General features: G+C 41.0%; 4 protein-coding genes and 1 long non-coding RNA gene across 5 annotated transcripts in view; 2 read left to right on the forward strand and 3 right to left on the reverse strand.

The window, feature by feature from the left end:
* The window catches only part of LOC116602319, a 14,222-nt gene extending 12,128 nt beyond the window's left edge, over positions 1-2,094 (reverse strand). Inside the window, exon 1 of the mRNA XM_048730605.1 lies at positions 1,216-2,094. The gene's annotated coding sequence lies outside the window, so the exon portion shown is untranslated. The remainder of the gene's footprint in view (positions 1-1,215) is intronic.
* The window catches only part of LOC116602320, a 27,492-nt gene extending 22,587 nt beyond the window's left edge, over positions 1-4,905 (forward strand). The window contains exon 3 of the long non-coding RNA XR_004290377.2: positions 4,172-4,905. This is a non-coding gene — a long non-coding RNA (uncharacterized LOC116602320). The remainder of the gene's footprint in view (positions 1-4,171) is intronic.
* Positions 4,906-8,645: 3,740 nt separating this feature from the next.
* Positions 8,646-10,313, reverse strand: LOC116602315. Its single transcript, XM_032363706.2, has one exon. The coding sequence runs from the start codon at positions 10,288-10,290 to the stop codon at positions 8,995-8,997; it is 1,296 nt and encodes a 431-aa protein (XP_032219597.1). The 5' UTR covers positions 10,291-10,313; the 3' UTR covers positions 8,646-8,994.
* Positions 10,314-11,139: 826 nt separating this feature from the next.
* On the forward strand, positions 11,140-14,044 carry LOC116602318. Its single transcript, XM_032363712.2, has one exon. It carries the CDS (start codon positions 12,971-12,973, stop codon positions 13,685-13,687), a length of 717 nt encoding a protein of 238 aa, XP_032219603.1. The 5' UTR covers positions 11,140-12,970; the 3' UTR covers positions 13,688-14,044.
* Positions 14,045-14,934: 890 nt separating this feature from the next.
* LOC116602317 (QRFP-like peptide receptor) lies at positions 14,935-18,557 on the reverse strand. Its single transcript, XM_032363708.2, has 3 exons — positions 18,434-18,557; positions 17,337-17,584; positions 14,935-16,383 (listed from the first exon to the last, which is right to left on the reverse strand). Exons 2-3 carry the CDS (start codon positions 17,578-17,580, stop codon positions 15,602-15,604), a joined length of 1,026 nt encoding a protein of 341 aa, XP_032219599.2. The 5' UTR covers positions 17,581-17,584; positions 18,434-18,557; the 3' UTR covers positions 14,935-15,601.
* Positions 18,558-18,629: the final 72 nt, after the last annotated feature.

The raw sequence follows: 18,629 nt of genomic DNA on the forward strand, positions 1-18,629 counted from the left end.
GATACGGGAATAAAAACTTTGATAAAAAAGGTGTTCGCTCTTATTGTCTGTCTTCGTGTAAGCAGCACGCTGCACGAAACAAAATTTCGTCAAGTGTTAGAAAAATAAAACAAATAATGTTCTCTGTTGAAAGACCGGCAGAGGGAGTTGTTGTCACTCTATCAGAGGCCTGTGTTGACAGAGTCAAAAACACAGAACAATAAGAGGAGACGGATTAAAGGCTGCAAATTTCTCTCTATTTGCACTTCTAACTGGGTTTCATTAAAATTATTTTAGCCCACCACTGTCATTAATAGCTTAGAATATGCATTTTAATTGCCTTCTAAAGAGTACTATTACTTTCACCTATGAACAATTCAAGGGTAATTCATGCTGAGGGAAATTGAGTGGACGTGAGGCCGCGTCATTTTGTTGTAAAGCTTACTGTGAAAACTGCTACTTTATCGACAAGTTTGACATGTGGTCTCTTGAATAAAAGATGGGTTTTCCGCAAGACATGTACACAGCTTACTGGAGCTAAGCTGAGTTGTTTCATAGCCGCGACCTAAGCTTATTAACCCAGGAAGACTTTACTTTAGAGATATCAGGGTATTATAATTTGGCAAGCGTGAAGAGGCACATCGAGGTGTTACATCTCCATGGCTTGAGAAAATGGAATCTACGAGAATACCAATGAGGGGTAAAACCAAGGATGCGGAAGCCGAAGCGCTTTTGAAACTTCTTCGTAAAGAACAAGAATTCCAAAACCAAGTGTCTATTCCTCAAATTCAGCGAAAGCCACCCTTGCCAGCTATTGGGTGTTCTAATATATCTAAAGAAGAGGAAGACTGCGAAGACGATGGGACCTTCTTGACACAGCAATTCCAGGCTCCATTAAACCGAACTGATTTTGGCCATGAAATTGTCAGTGATTCGCAGCTTTTGTGGACCTCAAAAAAAACCATAAACAATAACAATTATCTACCCTCGCAGAAAATGTCCTCTTCAAAAGAGGTCGTTCCGTCGTATTCGTGGAAAACAGATACTGTTTATAGTAAATACGAAAGGCCAAGAAAACCGAGTCGGCCTTTACCGCCGTTAGGAACAAGTCTAGGGTCATTCGAAAGCCCAAGGGAAAGACCATCCAGACCTGCGCCAAATTCCCCCAAACTCTGGGATGACTGAAAATACTGTGCTGGTGTTCTGGAAGATTTGTGGTTACTGCATTTACCTTACCTGAATGCGTCGAACAAAGAAGTGATCTCGCTGGAATTGGGTGCTTAGATGAGGACGGCTTCTCTTGTTGCCAAACAATCAGAAGTCATTGCATGTGAAACCACGGGAGAAACTTATCCGGAAGTGCGCTGTCATTTACATCAACAGTTGGAAGAGATTAAAACCAAGATACCGCAAACCTTACGATGGGAAATCAATTTTATTAAAACACAAATGTTGGCTTTGTATTCCTTTGAAGATTGGACCGTGTTCGGTAATGGTGATCGCACTTCGGCTCGAGGTTATAAAGTCATGATCAAAACAAGAGATGTTGACCTTCAACAGCGCAGATTGCGCCCCGGATTCACCCAAGTTCCGTTTTAAGAAGATCTTAAACTATGCTCTCAGGAGGCGAGAATAGTAAGGGGTAACGTTCTCTGATGGGGATCTATTTTAAGCCCGTCTTACTTCATTACAAGTGTATTACCAAGGATTTCGTGAAAATTTTGCTCTGATGTTCCCCCAGATTAGTCAATGACACCCTTATCTCTGTACAAGAATGTTGATTGGTATCGCTTTCGGTAAGGTTAGAGTAATAAGTGACTGCGAGAGGGAAGAATAAACTGAAACGCCGCTGTTTTCATGGAACGTGTTGTTGCCGTGAGGAACCGAAATTGGAATTGTTATTAAAAGCAAACAATGGAAAGTACAGGATAATTTACAATAGAGCATTGCGTGATAAGGAAGAAAACAAACTTAATTTGAAATTTGAACACTTTTTTAAACATTAACTGTATAAAATATCGAAAAACAGTCGAGCATTTCTAAGGCATTTGACTCTTTGGCACGAAATGACTCGACAATTGCCGGCTTTTTTTCCTGCGTTTTTGTTTACAGAGTTCGATAAGGTCTGTTTCTCGAGAGATTATTCGCACCTCATAAGCTAATAGGATCATTAAAATATGGCTCCAATTCTATGTACGCTAAAAGATAAGCCTTGCTGATAAAGCTTTCTGAAAATCATTACATTTGCGCATAACTGACATTTTCGTTTTTTGCTGTAGAAGGCATTTGCATAAGTAGTCTTTGTTTGTTTGCTTTCTCCCAGGAGCTAACATCTTTTTCAGGCATTTTTTTAAAAGGTCAGCTTTGCTTTTACGTATTGTGTTATTTACGCAAACATGTTAGCAAATTTATGAATCGTTTTTGTAACTAGAAGGAAAACTGGATCAAAGTTCACTTGTTTCTGCTTTGCTGTTTAATGGTTTTATAAGAATGTTAAGGATTGTAATCAAAATGCTTATGGAAAAGCGTTCTTGCTCGACGCTCAATGATATTCATTCATTCATATATATATCGGATAAGCTTACTCTCTTCCAGAAACCCTAGCTTCATCGTTGCTACGAACATAATGCTGGGAGACACAAGAGTCTACCCAGAAGTCTTTGCGGGCGCTCCCCAAAAACCTTATTACACTTAATTTTCGCGTCACTTTAATTTCGCGAGTTTTGAGTTGGACATGTATTTATTAGTCTTATTCGAACCTAGACTACCCATAGGCTTTGATGCGTTTTTCCGGCAAGAAAACCCCGAAAACACCGAGTTCGCATAACACTGCCGCCATCTTGGATTATGCGCTGCGCAGGGGGAGGGGGAGGGAAAATGCGCGGGGCAGGGGGAGGCTGAGAAGTTTCCAGTATTGGTGTGTCCACTTTTAGGCTAGTGGAATTGACCATAGATAACGATGAAGATTCAGTCCTAATGGCGGAACAGTCCTTATCTGTCTTTAGAACACCTGTAATTTGCTCTCACTATCCGACTGCGTAATGAGAATATCGAAGTAAACATATATCATATACTATGCCTTGACCGTGCCTTCATGTTTTCGCGCTCGCCCGATTTTTTGCGTGTTCAAACTCTTCGCTCGGTCAAACTCTTCACGCGGTCAAAATCTTCGCGCGGTCAAATTTTCCTCTCAAAACCCGGAAACGCTTGCTTCTCAGGCTAGATGCTCGAAGGATGCGCTTTGGACTCGTTGAAAGCTACCACAAAGTACGCTTGTGTCTCCGAGCAATCAAATTTATATGTGAAATATGCAACACCAAGCAATCACGGAAATTGACGTTTATAGCACTGTGTGCGACGCATCCACGTAATGTGGCAAAGCACAGATGTGATATAGATAAAGGACATCAAGGCAGCTTACGTAAAGCCTCATGCATACAGCGCAAGCCTGTGTCGCTCAAAAACACTGCTGAACAAGTTACTGGCACCGTGTTAGGAGCAAGCTCGGTTTCCAGGGTCGTGATGATTTCGGTGCGCCCGCGATCCAACAAGTGGTCAGTGGAGAAGCAGTAAATGAGACCGCGAGTTACGTAACAATGGCTAAAAATCAAGCCTGCGATGGGAGGTGTTACGAAGTATATCGGCATCACACGTCAACTTTGTCTTATAGTCAGCCAAACGAGGCGATGTCGACGCTTGGACTTTGTCGTCGCGTTCTATAGAGCCAGGCCATAAGATTTAACCCCCTAAGGGTCTCTGTGATCATAAAGAATAGTTTAATCGAGTTCTATATCGTTTTCACAGATGTCGCTTTATGTGGTGTTTTGACACGAATTCAACTAGCCCGGAAAAGGGGGGCTATTCCCATGTATCTTTTAGGGGTCAAAATCGGACCTCAGCTATTTTTATGGGGAAATTTCCCGTCGACTTAAGTAACAGGAAAGTGAGAGGGCCCTGGGAGGTTGGTCCACTCAGGTTTTTGTCATTTTTAGTGGTATTTCCCGACGATGTCAGTAATGCAGCTTTTGGCGATTTCTGCATACGGGTCTTGCCTCAACGCATTCTCTAAGACCCCAACATACTGTGTGGTCGTCCTATAAACTAATAAAGAGCCAGTTCGGAAACGTAAACCCAAACGCTCTCTGTGTGATCATAGCAAGATAGTATGATCGATTTTATATCGTTTTTTCAGGTGTCGCTCTAAGTGGTGTTATGACAATGGCATGAGTCTTGCTGGGACAAGCTGATTCGAGTTCAAAGGTGCAAGACTAAAATGGTACGTTGTGGTTGTGCGCAGTACCCAGTACCAGGATTTAGTTAACAGGATTATGTGGCATAAATATCACATTAAAAAAGTTACAATTTGGCAATTCCTCCACAAGAAAACACCGCCTTTTAGGTTGGCGACAGGAATTTTTCTCGCCGTCTGTGCTCACCATGCCTAAACTACGCGTCTGCGTTGATGATTTAGTGTGATGTACTTTTACGGAAGCTAAAAACGGCTTGTAATTGGATTTATCCGCCGGAAATGGTGTTCCCGTATATCTACTGCACAGGAATGTGAAATCAGTCAGGGAATATTCTTGTAAAAAATGCTATCTTAGACAATGTTTGTTAAATGTTAGGCTTCTAATTTCCCCATGTTCTGTGAGATGTGCCTTTCCACGTTGTCTACAGGGTAGCGCTATTTCACTATGTCATTGCAAAATTCGTATAGATTTTTATTGGTTTCGCTATATATATATATATATATATATAAAATGATGGTTGAAGGCTTTCATAGAAAGTGCTCAATACTCGAAATCTCAGTGTTGAATCGTTCGAGTAAAGGTACGAAAGGCTGACTTCGGTCATTATATGTAATTTGACGGTCAAAATTCAAAATCTTCAAAACTGTGTATTTATGAATAAAATGACTGGCAATGACTAACTTGTTGTGTCGTTTATTACTCGACCGAGTTTGAAGCCATTCGACAGGGATTTCACCGGGTTGCTGAGTTTCTCCCCCACATATATTAATTATTATTAAATAAATAATAAATACAGCCTTTGTGCTCCCTGAAACGCTTTCGACAAATTTTCCAGAATTTCAGGGGCTTCAGGTCCTTAGAGAAAATTCTTTTCGTTGGCGGAAAGGGGGGGGGGGGGGGTGGTGAGTACAGATCATTTCTACACAAGACCAGCATAGCTAAGACTCCACCACCCCACAACAACCCACAGAGGTATCCGATGGTCTTCTAAACGTCTGGCAAGCAGTCTATCTTTACGCGTACGCCATTGCACAAGCAAGTAGTTCGCAAAAAGGGGTTGATTCTCGCATAGAAGAATCAATATGCTTCGACCGTGTACTGAACTGCTAAATGCCTTGCCTATTGCCATCCCCATTGTAGAGGGTCGGCAATAATGCGGTTATTACAAAGATTGTGCCATCACGATCTGTTATGGGCCATGGCTGAGCACTTGGGCCCAGACAGGCCAGTCCAGTCTCTGATGTCGTCTAGCCGGCAACGTCTCTTCAAACTTTTTCTAGATCTTTTCCCATAACCAATTACTCTAGGATAGTGTAGTGGATAAATTTCTAGCATGAACGACTAAATGATCATCTTTAATCGCAGACCTTCCCTTCATCCCAAAAGGAATATTGCGTTCTTCGCAAATCTGCCTCTGTCCTCCCATTCTGAAATGACCAGTAGGGGCGTGGATTCGCCTCCTTCGACCCCACCCCCCAGTATTTCGAGGCTTGATACTGCGCTGTTACTGTCAACATCTGAAGATCATGCTGACGATGCCTCGGAAACATATTAGAATTACGGTTAAAAAGTGTCTACTATATTTAGCCCACTATTTCCATAACTGTACCTGGGTACACTTAAGTATAATCCGTTGGATTTATCATTGTAAACGAATGAAACAACTTAATCCTGTAATCCACGATGTACAGAGTATTCAAGGATAAAGACAAACAGTTCGGAGCCGTTAAGTCGACGAAGTACGGTGCTGTAAATGCACTTCTGACAGACCTGTCAAATTGACTTGGAGAAAGTTCAAATTGAATCAACATAGCTACGTTGCTAAGTAATCTAGAGGCTTTTTTGTAAATTATTTGGTTTAATTCATAATCCTATGGTGCGACACGTGCTGCCATGGTTTCCAATACAAAGTTTAAAGAAAGTTTAGCCAATCAGCTGGCAAGGATGACAGCATCCATTGACACAAACTTTATAGCTATAGAGGATTCCGTCTTTTTCAGATGCACAGTAAAGCAATTCTTTGCCACTCGGTTGGCTGAAAGCTCATGTCTATCATGCGTACGTTTCGCATCCTTATTGGCTAACTTTGTTAATCGTCACGTTAGCCATGGTAACGCGCCCAACTGCCCTATAGTATTGTCTTAAACCTCGAAGTAAATCGAATTTTGTTGAAGTAACGGTGCTTTTAGTTATGTATGGGGAAAAACATCCCCGGGCCCATTGAAACCTTATAAGTGTCTGTGATTGCCTATAGGTTAGAAAGCAAACTTTCCTTTCATTGTGCAGTGTAAATGTCGTCCATCACGGCGCAAAACTACCAGTTTTGATTGACGGTTTCCAAGGGTAGAGGTTTCAGAAATATATAAGTGTACTGACGCCTCTTTTTGTGCAATGCTGGTTGGCTGACTGTAGCACACTTTTAAAACCCTTTTTGAATTGGTCGTGGTCACTAAATTCGTTGTTTTTGTCGAATATTACAGTGTATATATTGTAAACAAATTCGACCTGGAAATCGGCAATCAAGAGCCACCAATCAAGAGCCACCAATCAAGAGCCACCAATCAAGAGCCACCAATCAAGAGCCACCAATCAAGAGCCACCAATCAAGAGCCACCAATCAAGAGCCACCAATCAAGAGCCACCAATCAAGAGCCACCAATCAAGAGCCACCAATCAAGAGCCACCAATCAAGAGCCACCAATCAAGAGCCACCAATCCAGAGCCACCAATCCAGAGCCACCAATCCAGAGCCACCAATCCAGAGCCACCAATCCAGAGCCACCAATCCAGAGCCACCAATCCAGAGCCACCAATCCAGAGCCACCAATCCAGAGCCACCAATCCAGAGCCACCAATCCAGAGCCACCAATCCAGAGCCACCAATCCAGAGCCACCAATCAAGAGCCACCAATCAAGAGCCACCAATCAAGAGCCACCAATCAAGAGCCACCAATCAAGAGCCACCAATCAAGAGCCACCAATCCAGAGCCACCAATCCAGAGCCACCAATCAAGAGCCACCAATCAAGAGCCACCAATCAAGAGCCACCAATCAAGAGCCACCAATCAAGAGCCACCAATCAAGAGCCACCAATCCCGCGGGCTTTGCTTGTTCTTTTTATTTATTTATTATTTTTTTTTGGGGGGGGGGTGGGGTCTGGGGCACCTCTGGTATTACTCTCCTAACGGATTTGTTGTTTATATATCGATTTATCGATCATTTTTTATTTGTTTATTTTTAACTTCATTTTTTCATGCGCACCATAAATTCATTAGTTCGCACACTAGGCATGTGTAGATTGTGCCGTAAATTTGGGAAAAGTTGCTTGAAAATATAGCCAAAAGTTGCTCTTAAATTGCTAATATATCCAAAAGTTGCCACCAGAATCTACGCTTTTTAGAGTCGTTTGTTCAAAATAAATGCCCAAAACATATTTGTTTGCTTGTTCTCATTTCAACAATTTAATTAAATATTTTTTTCAATCATTATAATATGTTTAATTAATCATTAAGATTTAAATACAATTGTCATTTAATCCCTTTTAACTCAACAATAAATAGGATACTTATTTTCTTGTAAATTTTCTAACTAGTCAAAGTTCGCTTGGATAGGCATCATGTTATTAAATACAGTATATACATCATATATAATATACTCCATGACGCTTTAGGCAGTGATAAAAGTTCACAGCCTATACTGATCGATCACGTCTTGCTACACGCGTTGCAACGTAAACTACCTTTCTCCGCTACAAAATGCTAGGTGGATGGACCGTTCTTTCGTTGCCTGTTTTTCCCTTTGTTCACGCGGATTTTACGTTTCCTAGAGATCGATGCGCTTAAGTGGGTTTAATGAGAGTTGCCCTAGCGTCCCTTGCAACCTCGATATAACCGCTGGATATTTAAACGCCCGTTATAATAGCCGCTATCCAGGACAGTGGCTATTATAGGACTGTCCAGGACCATTTTTAGATTAAATAAAGAACTTGTTGATGCTTCGGATCGACTTTATACCAATTTGTTACTCAAAAGTTGCCAAGGAAGGCAAAAGTTGCCCTAGGTTGATGGTTCTACGAAAAGTTGCCCAAAACGCCAAAAGTCGCTCAAAAGTTGCCGAGCACAATCTACATATGCCTATCCCACACCCATACAGTATCAACGAGGATCAAACATGATCAAAACTGATATGGTATGCGTATGAAATGTGGGACGCATTGAAGGGTTTATGTGATGTGTGCGTATGTCTATGTCGGGAGGGGAAGGGGAGAAGGAGAAGGCATCTCGGTGTACTACTGTACTCTGTATAACGATGAATGGGCTCGTGGCTTATGTAATTAGCTACAAAATTTACACATGAGACAGATACCTTCCAACACATATAACCCATAGCAGCGTGCCCGCAAGAACTAATAATACATTAAGGTAAAAAGGTTTTTATTTACAAGTGTACACATTTAGTAATAACTCTCCTCCACTGTAAGGGTACACGTCAGTTCTGTACCAGACAACGAATGCTCGTCACACTGAGTAACGCTTCTATGGAAAATTTCGTGATCGCCAAAACGATGCTGATCAATGGTTCCGTTTTCGCGATCAAAGCTTCCATGGGTTTCAAGAAGTGCATGACGATCGCACTCTTGCGTATCTTTATCTTCCTCTGTCTCGTTCCAGTTCTTCAGGCCTACATGGTTAACATTTTTTCCAACTTTCCCGCCATAAATCGAAGCCAGTGCGTCCCAATTTGATTGTCGTCTATGCGGTTGCCATTAGAACAAACCATCTCGCTTTGTTGAGCTTGGAGTACCATCTATGTTTCCCGGCATGTTCCTGGACTCTGGCCTGCTGCTCGACTCAGAGCCCGAACTATCCTGACGCATTTTCTCTTCTCTCTTCCTTTCTTCCTCCATCTTCCTTAGCAGCTTCTTAAATGCAATATTGGAAAGAGTAACAACTTTCGCAGTCTCTTCCTTTGCTATGCCTTGTACCTTTTCTATGTGCTTCTTCCAGTCCTGCCCCTGGAGACGAACTTTCTCCTGAAAGTATGGCGGCTCGAATTTCACTCGTATCTTTTGTCTGTTCGTAGGGCTTGGAACAGGTTGAGGATTAGAGAGTGAACGACTTCGTGAGCCAATCAGGGAAGACAGTCCCGGCGTGCTTTGCGTCTCAGATTTGGTTGGACTAGGGGGATCCGGTTCCGTTGTCTTGGCAACTCGAGCATCAGGTCCAAAGTAAGTATTACCCTTGTGAGTCGTATTGCTCTCCGCTTGCCTTCTTAGCGCAGCAAAGCCCATCACGACGCTTTTGGTCGCGGGTAGCTTTTTCTCTCTTTGTCGGGTGAATTGAAACAATCGGGTGACCTTTTTTTGGTTTTGCTCACTGCCAGGGCTTTGTGTGGGTACCTGAATCGCCGAGACACGTCTCGTAGGGTCCTCTTTAAGCATTCGTGACCCCATATTCTCGTCTTGATTTCCCTCTTGCTTTTCAGCGCTCTCCACTTTCCCCTTAGAACTTTTCCTTTCCTCCTTTTTCTGCTTTTCAATCTCTGATCTTATTCTCTCGATTTCTAATCTCTCTTGATAACGAAATGCAAGTCGTTCGCAGCACTCACATCGTTTTAGTACATTGACGTTCATGCGTCTCTCAGGTTCCAGTACCTCGGCTCCCTCGCTTGGCTTATGCCTCGACATTTGGCTCTTGACTGGTCGGCAGATCAAGTCACTCGTTGCAACCGCCAATAAATGGGGCAGTCGCTGCACATGGCTTGGAACCTTCCTAGTTTTCCAGTGCTCTCCCTGCCCCTTTAAGCTCGATATCAGTGAAAGCTCCTTGTACAGTGCGTTTTTATTGCTATGACGATCCTTTAAATAAATCCCACGCTCTTTTTCTATCTGTTTCCCAATCGTTTGTATCTGTTTCCCTGTTCGTCGAAAGATTCTGAAGACATCCTCTGTCATCGTTTGTTTTTTCTTTAAGTCATTTTTCTGGAGCATTATAAAGGCGGATGAGCTCTCAAAAGCGTTCTTGTTACTGAACGAAGCCGGTAATGCAGACGTTTCGCCCATTTTTTTGCAGTGTTTGAAAAGAAGGCAGCAGCTTTGCACGTATTGGATGGAGAATTCAAAGATTGTTCCTTGCTACCCTCCAAAAGAATAAGTTGTAAAACTTCAGTTAATTTTTTTTTCTTGCAATCACCTTTCTTTCTGAAATACTAGTTTACCCTTAATTTGGCACACTATGGTTATATAAAATAAAACATTCGACAGGAAAGGTCTCTTTGTTCAAGTTTGTTTGGATAACTTTCGCTTTCGTTTGATAAATGCGCGCTTTTCAGGAAGCCCAGATCCTACAAGTACTTGAAAATCACTTCCCTTTACCTTAAAGTAACACTGCTTTCAAATATTGCCGCAATTACTTCACTATTCAGCCTCCTTTTTTACCTATTTGAGCTTTAACATCACGTAAATAAGGACATATTTTCCTTCACAACGCAGTTGTCGTAGAATCTGTTTTTGTCTTAGTTTGTATTAGTCTAGGGCCCCTTAAAGTTCATTCGCTTCCCTTTTTTGTAGGAGGTTGCTTCAAAGACTGTTGTTGGTCGACCATAAGATGTTCTAATAAGTCTTTTTCCTTTAAACATTTAGTTGTGCTGGGACATCACTTTGTTCAGCTCTTTGTTTACTTTTTCAGCGCCAAAATAACACATCCAATTCCAAGCACTCTCTACCCTTTTTCGTTAGACGTGGATATTTTGTCTCGAGTTTTTTTTGTTTTTACGCACTGTACCACTGTACTCATGCAGTCCTTTACCGGAAAACAGTCAATAGTCCAAGCAAACAAATCAATTACTTCGTTACCGGTGTTGAGAAGGTCCTAATAGATTTGTTTTTTTCTAGTCCCAAGGGACTCCCAGAAATGTGGTCCAACTCTCTGACAACACGCGTTCTATTCGTTTTTGATGCGTACGGCTTAGCAAGGGTTATTGTCTTTTGTCTGGGAATTTCAGTGCACACAATACTGTTATAAAGCACTTAGCGTTTGGGTTTAAATATGCATACGATTTCTTACTGAAAAGGTGACGTTTTTGACGACCTTCACAGTTAAAAATTAGTTATCTTCAGAAATAGTGGTAGTGGATAGGTTAACATTTTTATCACTTGGTTTTATCGTGTGTAAATTTTTTAAACGAAACACATAATACAGATGTTCATTTGTCTTCGTTCTGTGATTGTTTGGCATTGCAATTTCAGCCTTTTAAAGTACCTCAGAAGTAGACATAATTTATGACACGGAAGGCCCGCACAGAAAGGGCCCAGCAGGCAACGTGTGACGTGTATATGTCTAGTGTCCTTCCAATGTGTGATTCCAGAAAAGATCATACTTCCCCTCCCTCCCCTCCCCCCGCGAAAGTTTTTAGTTTGATAGGGACATCAAAATTACTGCTGTCTTTTTTTTTTTTACTTTTAAAACGTGTTTCATAATATTTCACAGTCTTGTATATCTAGGCGTATTCTCGCTATTTCGTACTATTTTGGTACACATTTAGCGTTTTTTAAGGAAAATAAGCATCATCAACAATGCATTTGTAATCTTCTTATAACTCGAATGATCTTGTTTCGAGATTTGTAGGAAATAAAATGTTAAAAAAAGACAAGAGATGTCCTACTTTCTGACACACAGTATACGGATTCTATAATTAGCCTTTGAAAGCTATACATGTTGTATTTGTACAAGTTTAAAAGCCTTTAATGGTACCCTTACATATGATATCGGAAGTGATAAACGCCATTTAATTATCAAGGGGTCCCCTGATTTTATCAAGTTATAAATTGAGCATTTTTGTTATTCTTTTTTTGCGTTTGACTAAAATATACCTCAAAATAGCGAATGAGCTATTGAATTCAACAACATTGTCAATACTCGAAGCTCGGTTCACAGCGAGACTTGGGTGTTATTTGCTCTAATGAGCAAAGACAAACAAACAATCAGTTAAAACAAACAACCGGAATAGAACAACTTCAAACACCTAGAGGCAAATAAACAAGCTGACACCGAAACCTCGGTTGAAGATATCACAGAGCTCTCACCATTTGTGAAGTCGTCGGAAAAAAAAAGGAATAAAAAAAACTAAACTATGGAGGCTCATTGTCGATAAAACACTCCAAATACACTGAGTATTTGGATTTCTTATCACTTTAGCACCCACGCTGTTTGGAAGCTCCATCTATCGTCTTTCCGTAAAAACTGCAGTTGCTATTATCTAATCAACACTCGTGTGATAGTGTGCATTGCCGCTTTCCCTGGTACAAAATGAACTCCTTCAAACCGCCAATGAGGGCATATGTGAGCTGCTATGGTGTCACCGTCTATGGTGTCTTTGATCAACTCTGATTGGTCCGCGGCCTGTTAATGGAGGAGCAACGGCAAAATCTAAAGACGCTAGATTTTTTGTTACCCTCAGTTTATGTTAAGCACTTCTCGGGCCGGAAAAAAATGAGGGTCTAGAATAATTGAGCTGAGAATTAAGACACCAATTTCTTGCCACTGTTTGCGTAACAAGCACTCGTTGCGTTATCCCTCTACCAGACATCAGTTTGCACTGTCACTTTAGACGTATTTCTGGGTGGTGTGTAGATTTTGAGTGAGTGCTTTCAAGAAACCGAGACTAGTGGTCGTCAGAAAATGACAGTTTTTTCCTCCTTGAAAAAACTCAAACCGCAATCGCTTGATCTGTGTTCGTAAATTATGCCTGGAGAGTACAGTGGAAAGGAAAGGCAATCAGTCTATCAGAAGGCCTTGGTTGTTTGCCATGAGGACGAGAAGCGGTTGAATTTGTTACTGCACAAACTCGAGCAGAGCAAGTTGCAGAAGTACATAGATTATAAACTGGAGAAGAAAAAACTGCAGAAAGAGTTGCTACAACTTAGACATGAACAGATGCACCTAATGCAGGAATCTAGACAGAGGCAAAAGGAGAAAAAGACAATTGACGACTTAGCAAAAGAAAATACACAGATCAACGGTGTGAGAAACCGAAACCATGATTTACTTAATCTCAAAAAGAAATTCAGCTTTCCGTATGTAACTCCAACACAGGTAAATATACCCAAGATAATGAAACGCTCGCTATCGTACGAGTCTGAATACTACACCTGGACATTTGGTCTCCCAAGCATCGAGGGCCCCGCTGAGGCGAAAATTACAAGCAACGTGGGAAAACACGGAATCAGGAAAAATGACTCAACTGAAAGTCTAGCAGTGAGTAAAGTGACAGCGAGTGATACAACGAACTCGGAGAGGGATGGGAAAAATGGAGAGGACGTGGAAAAAGGGAGAATCCGTGAAGGAAATGGTATCAAATTACCATGCATTGAAAAGGGAGTTACCAAGACACCGAATAAGACAAAGAGAAAAACAAAAGCAAAAAGTTTGTCTGATTCCAAACTACCTCCAATCACGTAAAATATATGCAATGGAAAGAGATTGTTTAGAAATAGTAAAGAAATTTAACGTTTACGTTTGAAATATGATAAGTAAATATCTGCAATGTATAATAAATACGAGGGTAAAATTATGTACATATTGTAAATTGTGTTCATTGTGTTTAGAATTATTGAAGAGAACATATATTATTTTTCTGGTCAACCATGTAATCCATGGTAAACAAGGAGGCTAGGAAAACGCTATGTAAACCTTTATCACATTGGAAGATACAAATTGTCTTAGAAATATTGGTTTACATTCCAGTTTGTTGGAATAATACATTTAGTAATAAGGTATCGAAATAAATCCCAAACTGTTTTGAAACAGTTATGAAAATATTTTTGTTGCCTTTTATACTGGATCCTCGCTGTTTTCATAAAATAACCTCAAGTGTTTTGAAGAAAGAAAAAAGCTCTTCCCATGTGGGATGTGTTTTTTTTTTTACTATATCGCAAGCAGTTGAAGACTGCTGGATTTTGGATTAGATCATTGTTATCATGAATCTATGATTGTCTGTAGAATAAAAGATGGCTTTTCGCAGGATGTGCGAAAATGCTGGTAATTCATCCGGAATCGAGATACGAATCTCTCGTTACGCGTCTTGTATTTTAATAGATTATTTTTCTGGCCTAAGATTTGCTACAAGTGAACAAATATTCAACCATTGTCAACTGGAACAAATTTTTTTATCTACTAAAAGCTCTTAGCGAGATTTAAGCAGTAGGTTCTCGTAATGGAACGTTGAATTGACTACCTGTCTTAGCGAATTGGCGGAAAACTTCCTTATAGAGCAAGACAGATTAATTTCCTTGGGAACGACCGAGGCGAATAAAGCATCACATCTTAATTATGGTATCATTTCCTGGGACGAAATAGAATATTATTTTGACTTTATTTTAATAATATTTAATGAATTTAATGTAAGGTCCTATTTTACTAGCAGAAAAAAGAGTTACTAGAAGTTAGAGTGCTTACTTCGTTTCCTGTTTCTAAGAGCTCACGTCGCGTCAGTTGTGACTAAAAGGAACACGCGAGAGAGCAGAGAGGACGGCACACGGCTATCTGAACTGCTGGAAACAAACAGGGCGAAATCTCTACGAAATCTCCCGGGATGCATTTCTGAATGCGGACTGTATAAGTTTCTTTGTTGTGGTGTGGGATATAATATATTGTTTTTAATGCCACTTAGCGGTAAATAGGGGTATTAGAGGATGGATTTCAGTTAATCTCTTTATTTGCATGTTTATTAACTATCATTGACTCAACGCTTACGATAGGTTGTTTATGTACTCCTTGTTTACATGTAAATAAAGGAAGAAGGGCCCAATTACACTCCGACCTTGAACAAAAGCTGGCATAGATTAAAAATACCTTGGGCTTTAGCTACCAACGAAAACCATATCATTATAGTATTCAAGGCATGTAGGCGTTTAAATATAGAAATACTGTAAAAACGATCTTGTTCCGATAGATGATAAACTAAATCTTGCACTTTAATTAAGATTAGATCTCCTGAGCGCCTGTTCAAGTCTTGTCCACATTATTACAGTTATTTTTGATTATATTTATTAGAAAATACGTATTTTTATGTGATTTCAATAAATTGGCATTTTGGTTTGTTGCGATAAACTGTATTTCACCTGTTATTGTTGTTGTCTCCATAGCTGCATGCTTGGGTACCCAGAGGTCTTTGCGAGCGCTCAAAATTTCGCGCCCGAAAAAAAAAGCGCTTGATCCTCGAGAATGTAATAGGTACTGTTTCTGTTCCCCTCCCCCTCATATTGCAGCCTAAATTTGACTAAAACAACACAAAGAACACATCAGTATTTTGCCTTCCTTGTTGCAAAGTTATTTGGGGTCTTTTCGATAGATACTATGAAAACTTCTGTTGACTTAGGGACTTCTCGGTAAATGCTCGTTGGCGTCTCGAGCGTTCGCGGAATTCTCGGGAAACGCTCGAGAACATGCTGGAGACGTTGGACTCTCGAGCGCTTCCCGTCGCTTGCTCGAGTATATTTGCGATGCGAACCAATCAGGCTGCCTCTCTGACGCATGACAAAACAGACGTCTCAGCTGACGTCGGAATCGCTGGCTCTGGAATGAATATATAGCTGGATTGACTGTGGAGTTTAGTAGAATCGATATGAACGTGAACTGTTGGGCGAGTTGTACGTGTTTGAATGAGACTCTAGCGTAGAGAAGGAGGTAGATGGTCAGATTCGGCAACCAACACATAGCGTAAGTGCAGCTAACTATGATCATCATCTTAGTGGCTCGCTTGCGGTGTTTGATGACCGCTAACTGAGCGCTAGTAACGCCCGACGATGACTTGATCCATAGCTTATAGATGATCCGAGTGTACACCACCGCCATGACTGTTATAGGCGCTATTCCCACACTCAACCAAGCAACGACGGAGTACAAGATCGGAAGCCACGGGAGGGTGGAAGGGAAGTATTGGGCGCAGAAATGCGTGTTCTCGTCGTAGTACAGAGAGAAAAAGAGCGGGAAAACGAGGACAAAGGAGCCGAGCCAGCAGGCGAGGACTGCGTTTTTGACCTTCTTTATGGGCATTTTGTGGCCTTTGAGTCGAATAGCGGAGTAGTAACGCTCGGAACATATGACTACGAGAATGAAGGCGCTGCTTGCTGCGGCCATCGCCATCAGGGACTCCCCTGTGGAAGATTGGAAAGACATGCTGGTGACTTAAAGAGACCATGACACGAAAAATACATAAGCTTTTATAACAAAATATAGCTATCGATGTTTGGTTTTAAAAATGCCTTTGCGCTTATTGATTACAGGAATTTTTGAAATTTCGTGTTTTGAAAATGTCTTGTCTTGGCGACCTTTGATTGATTGGCACTTGATGGGGTTCCAGTCGAACTTCGCTTGCCATTGTAGATTTGTAAAGATGAGGACGAGCATATCTCTTGTATCCTCGCTTTTCAAGACTTGGTAAAGAAAGATAATTACAATGTTCAAACAATGGATCCAAGACTAACTTTCTTCTATCACTAAGATAGGGGTTTGTGACTCTTGACGTCACAAGTGATATGCAAATTAGATATTCGGATGTCGCCGGTTTCATGCGAAAATTTGCCAAAATTGCTCATTTTAAAATGATCAAAAATCAGGTTTCCGTTGGAATCAAGTAGCGAAAATTGGATTGGATTGGATTATTGTTGGGATATAACGCTACTACACTAACCAGTCGATTTGTCAAAATAAGCAAAAGAGAATTTCGTGTCACGTTCTCTTTAACATGATGTAGACTCAGGCAGAACTACACGAATTTACATTCATTTTCTCTGTGCCGCCGCCACGCGGTCCACATAATTGGGTACAGGGGCGTGCCCAAGAGGGGTGTCTGAGAGGGTTGTAGAGAGGGCAGAGACATATGTTATATAAAAATAATGTAATGCTTGGCGACTCTGTGTAAAGCTTCTTGGTGGTCGATTGGAAGGCAAGTGGGTTGCTTACGCCTACAGATAGATATTCTGCGTTGTCTTTAGCTTTAGGGGAAAGAATCGAATTTAATCATAACGTTTCTCAATGGGTTTGGTGGGGTTAGTGTCAGTTCATGGGGTCTTACATGAAGTACTATCTAATTTGAAAGATGTCTCACCTGTCACAAGTTTACACAATAATGTGCCCGCAGTGCCGCCTGGGTGATGAGCAAGACCGCTTGTAAATATGAACCGCGGGCCCATACACAGGCCTACCAACAGATCTGAGATTGAGAGACAGAGTAGTAGTAAATCCATAGGGGTGGCGAGTGAATGGTTCCTGGACACCACTAGCACCACCAGGATGTTGCCGGTCTGGTTCAAGACCAGGAGGAAAAAGTAGATCAAGAATGGTCCCAACATCACTCTGCCAGGAAGAAAAACAAGATGAATGCTTGAACGTTGAGTGAAGATGCAACTGCATTACTGTCAAGTAATCAAGATAAATTTCATCATCGAATTAATTCCAATTGCGCAAAACCAGGGTGTACAAGCCCCCCCCCCCCCCCCCCTATTTTCAGACATTTGGCTTAAAATAAAACAAGAAATATAAGAAATATACCGAAGAACAATAAGTCCGGCCCCCCCTTTCTTGAAACTTTCCCATCGGCCCGCCCTTTTCTAAACTTCTGGATCCGCCCCTGAAAAGTTTAACGCTTTGGTTTTATTGTCTAGCCGTGTTAAGCTATTTTTAATTACCCAAAAAGTACTGCTTTATTCCTTGTTGATTTTCTTTGTCAATTTCGTTTCATAGGCATTCCTTTATATAATTTTTAAAACTTTTAACAAATGTGTCTTTCACGTCATTGCAAACAATATCGTATCGATTTAACTTCAACGTGTAACCGAAGCTATAATCTAAGACCATGTTAAAGCATGGGAATGATCGTCCAACAAGGTCTTTAATCGTGGTCTGCCGGCTGATAATGAATTATAGATGCGGAATCCATTTTTAAGCTTCGAGCATATTGCTTCTTGTCCGGCTTCTTGAGTATTACACTTTCTTCACGGGTATCAAAGATTTTTTTTTCTAGACACGTATCAAGTTTCTTCGTGCTCCAAGAGAAATTTAAGAGAATAAGAGGATCTTGCACCCTTGTTTCCCTAGGCCCAGTTAAGTCTGTTTGTGTAACAACAACCGTCGTGCCCCGAACAAATTATCTCTTTACATTAATCGGTCACTCAACTAGCGGTAATAACATCAAGTAAAACTCACCTATGATGCTGAGCGGGACAAATTATCAAATTCCACTGCGTAGGCTAAGATGTTTGATTAACCTTTGGCTTCCGATTCGTCGTGTAGAGAAGTAAAATTGAAACTAAATAATTTTATTCACAAATAACAATAATTTCAGTTTCGAGGACAGTTGTAAAGCGTACTGGCTCGTTCAAGGGTTCGTAAGCGGCTGAGA

Source organism: Nematostella vectensis, chromosome 7 (genome assembly GCF_932526225.1).
Source record: "Nematostella vectensis chromosome 7, jaNemVect1.1, whole genome shotgun sequence".
NCBI classification, from domain to species: domain Eukaryota; kingdom Metazoa; phylum Cnidaria; class Anthozoa; order Actiniaria; family Edwardsiidae; genus Nematostella; species Nematostella vectensis.

What these genes read in the sequence shown, in the direction of transcription:
- LOC116602315 (XM_032363706.2), bottom strand. Translation starts at nt 10,290, where the DNA reads ATGGGCGAAACGTCTGCATTACCGGCTTCGTTCAGTAACAAGAACGCT.
- LOC116602318 (XM_032363712.2), top strand. Translation starts at nt 12,971, where the DNA reads ATGCCTGGAGAGTACAGTGGAAAGGAAAGGCAATCAGTCTATCAGAAG.
- LOC116602317 (XM_032363708.2), bottom strand. Translation starts at nt 17,580, where the DNA reads ATGTTGGGACCATTCTTGATCTACTTTTTCCTCCTGGTCTTGAACCAG. An exon ending in ATTGTGTAAACTTGTGACAG is followed by an intron (nt 16,384 to 17,336) that starts GTGAGACATCTT and finishes AATCTTCCACAG; the next exon opens with GGGAGTCCCTGATGGCGATG.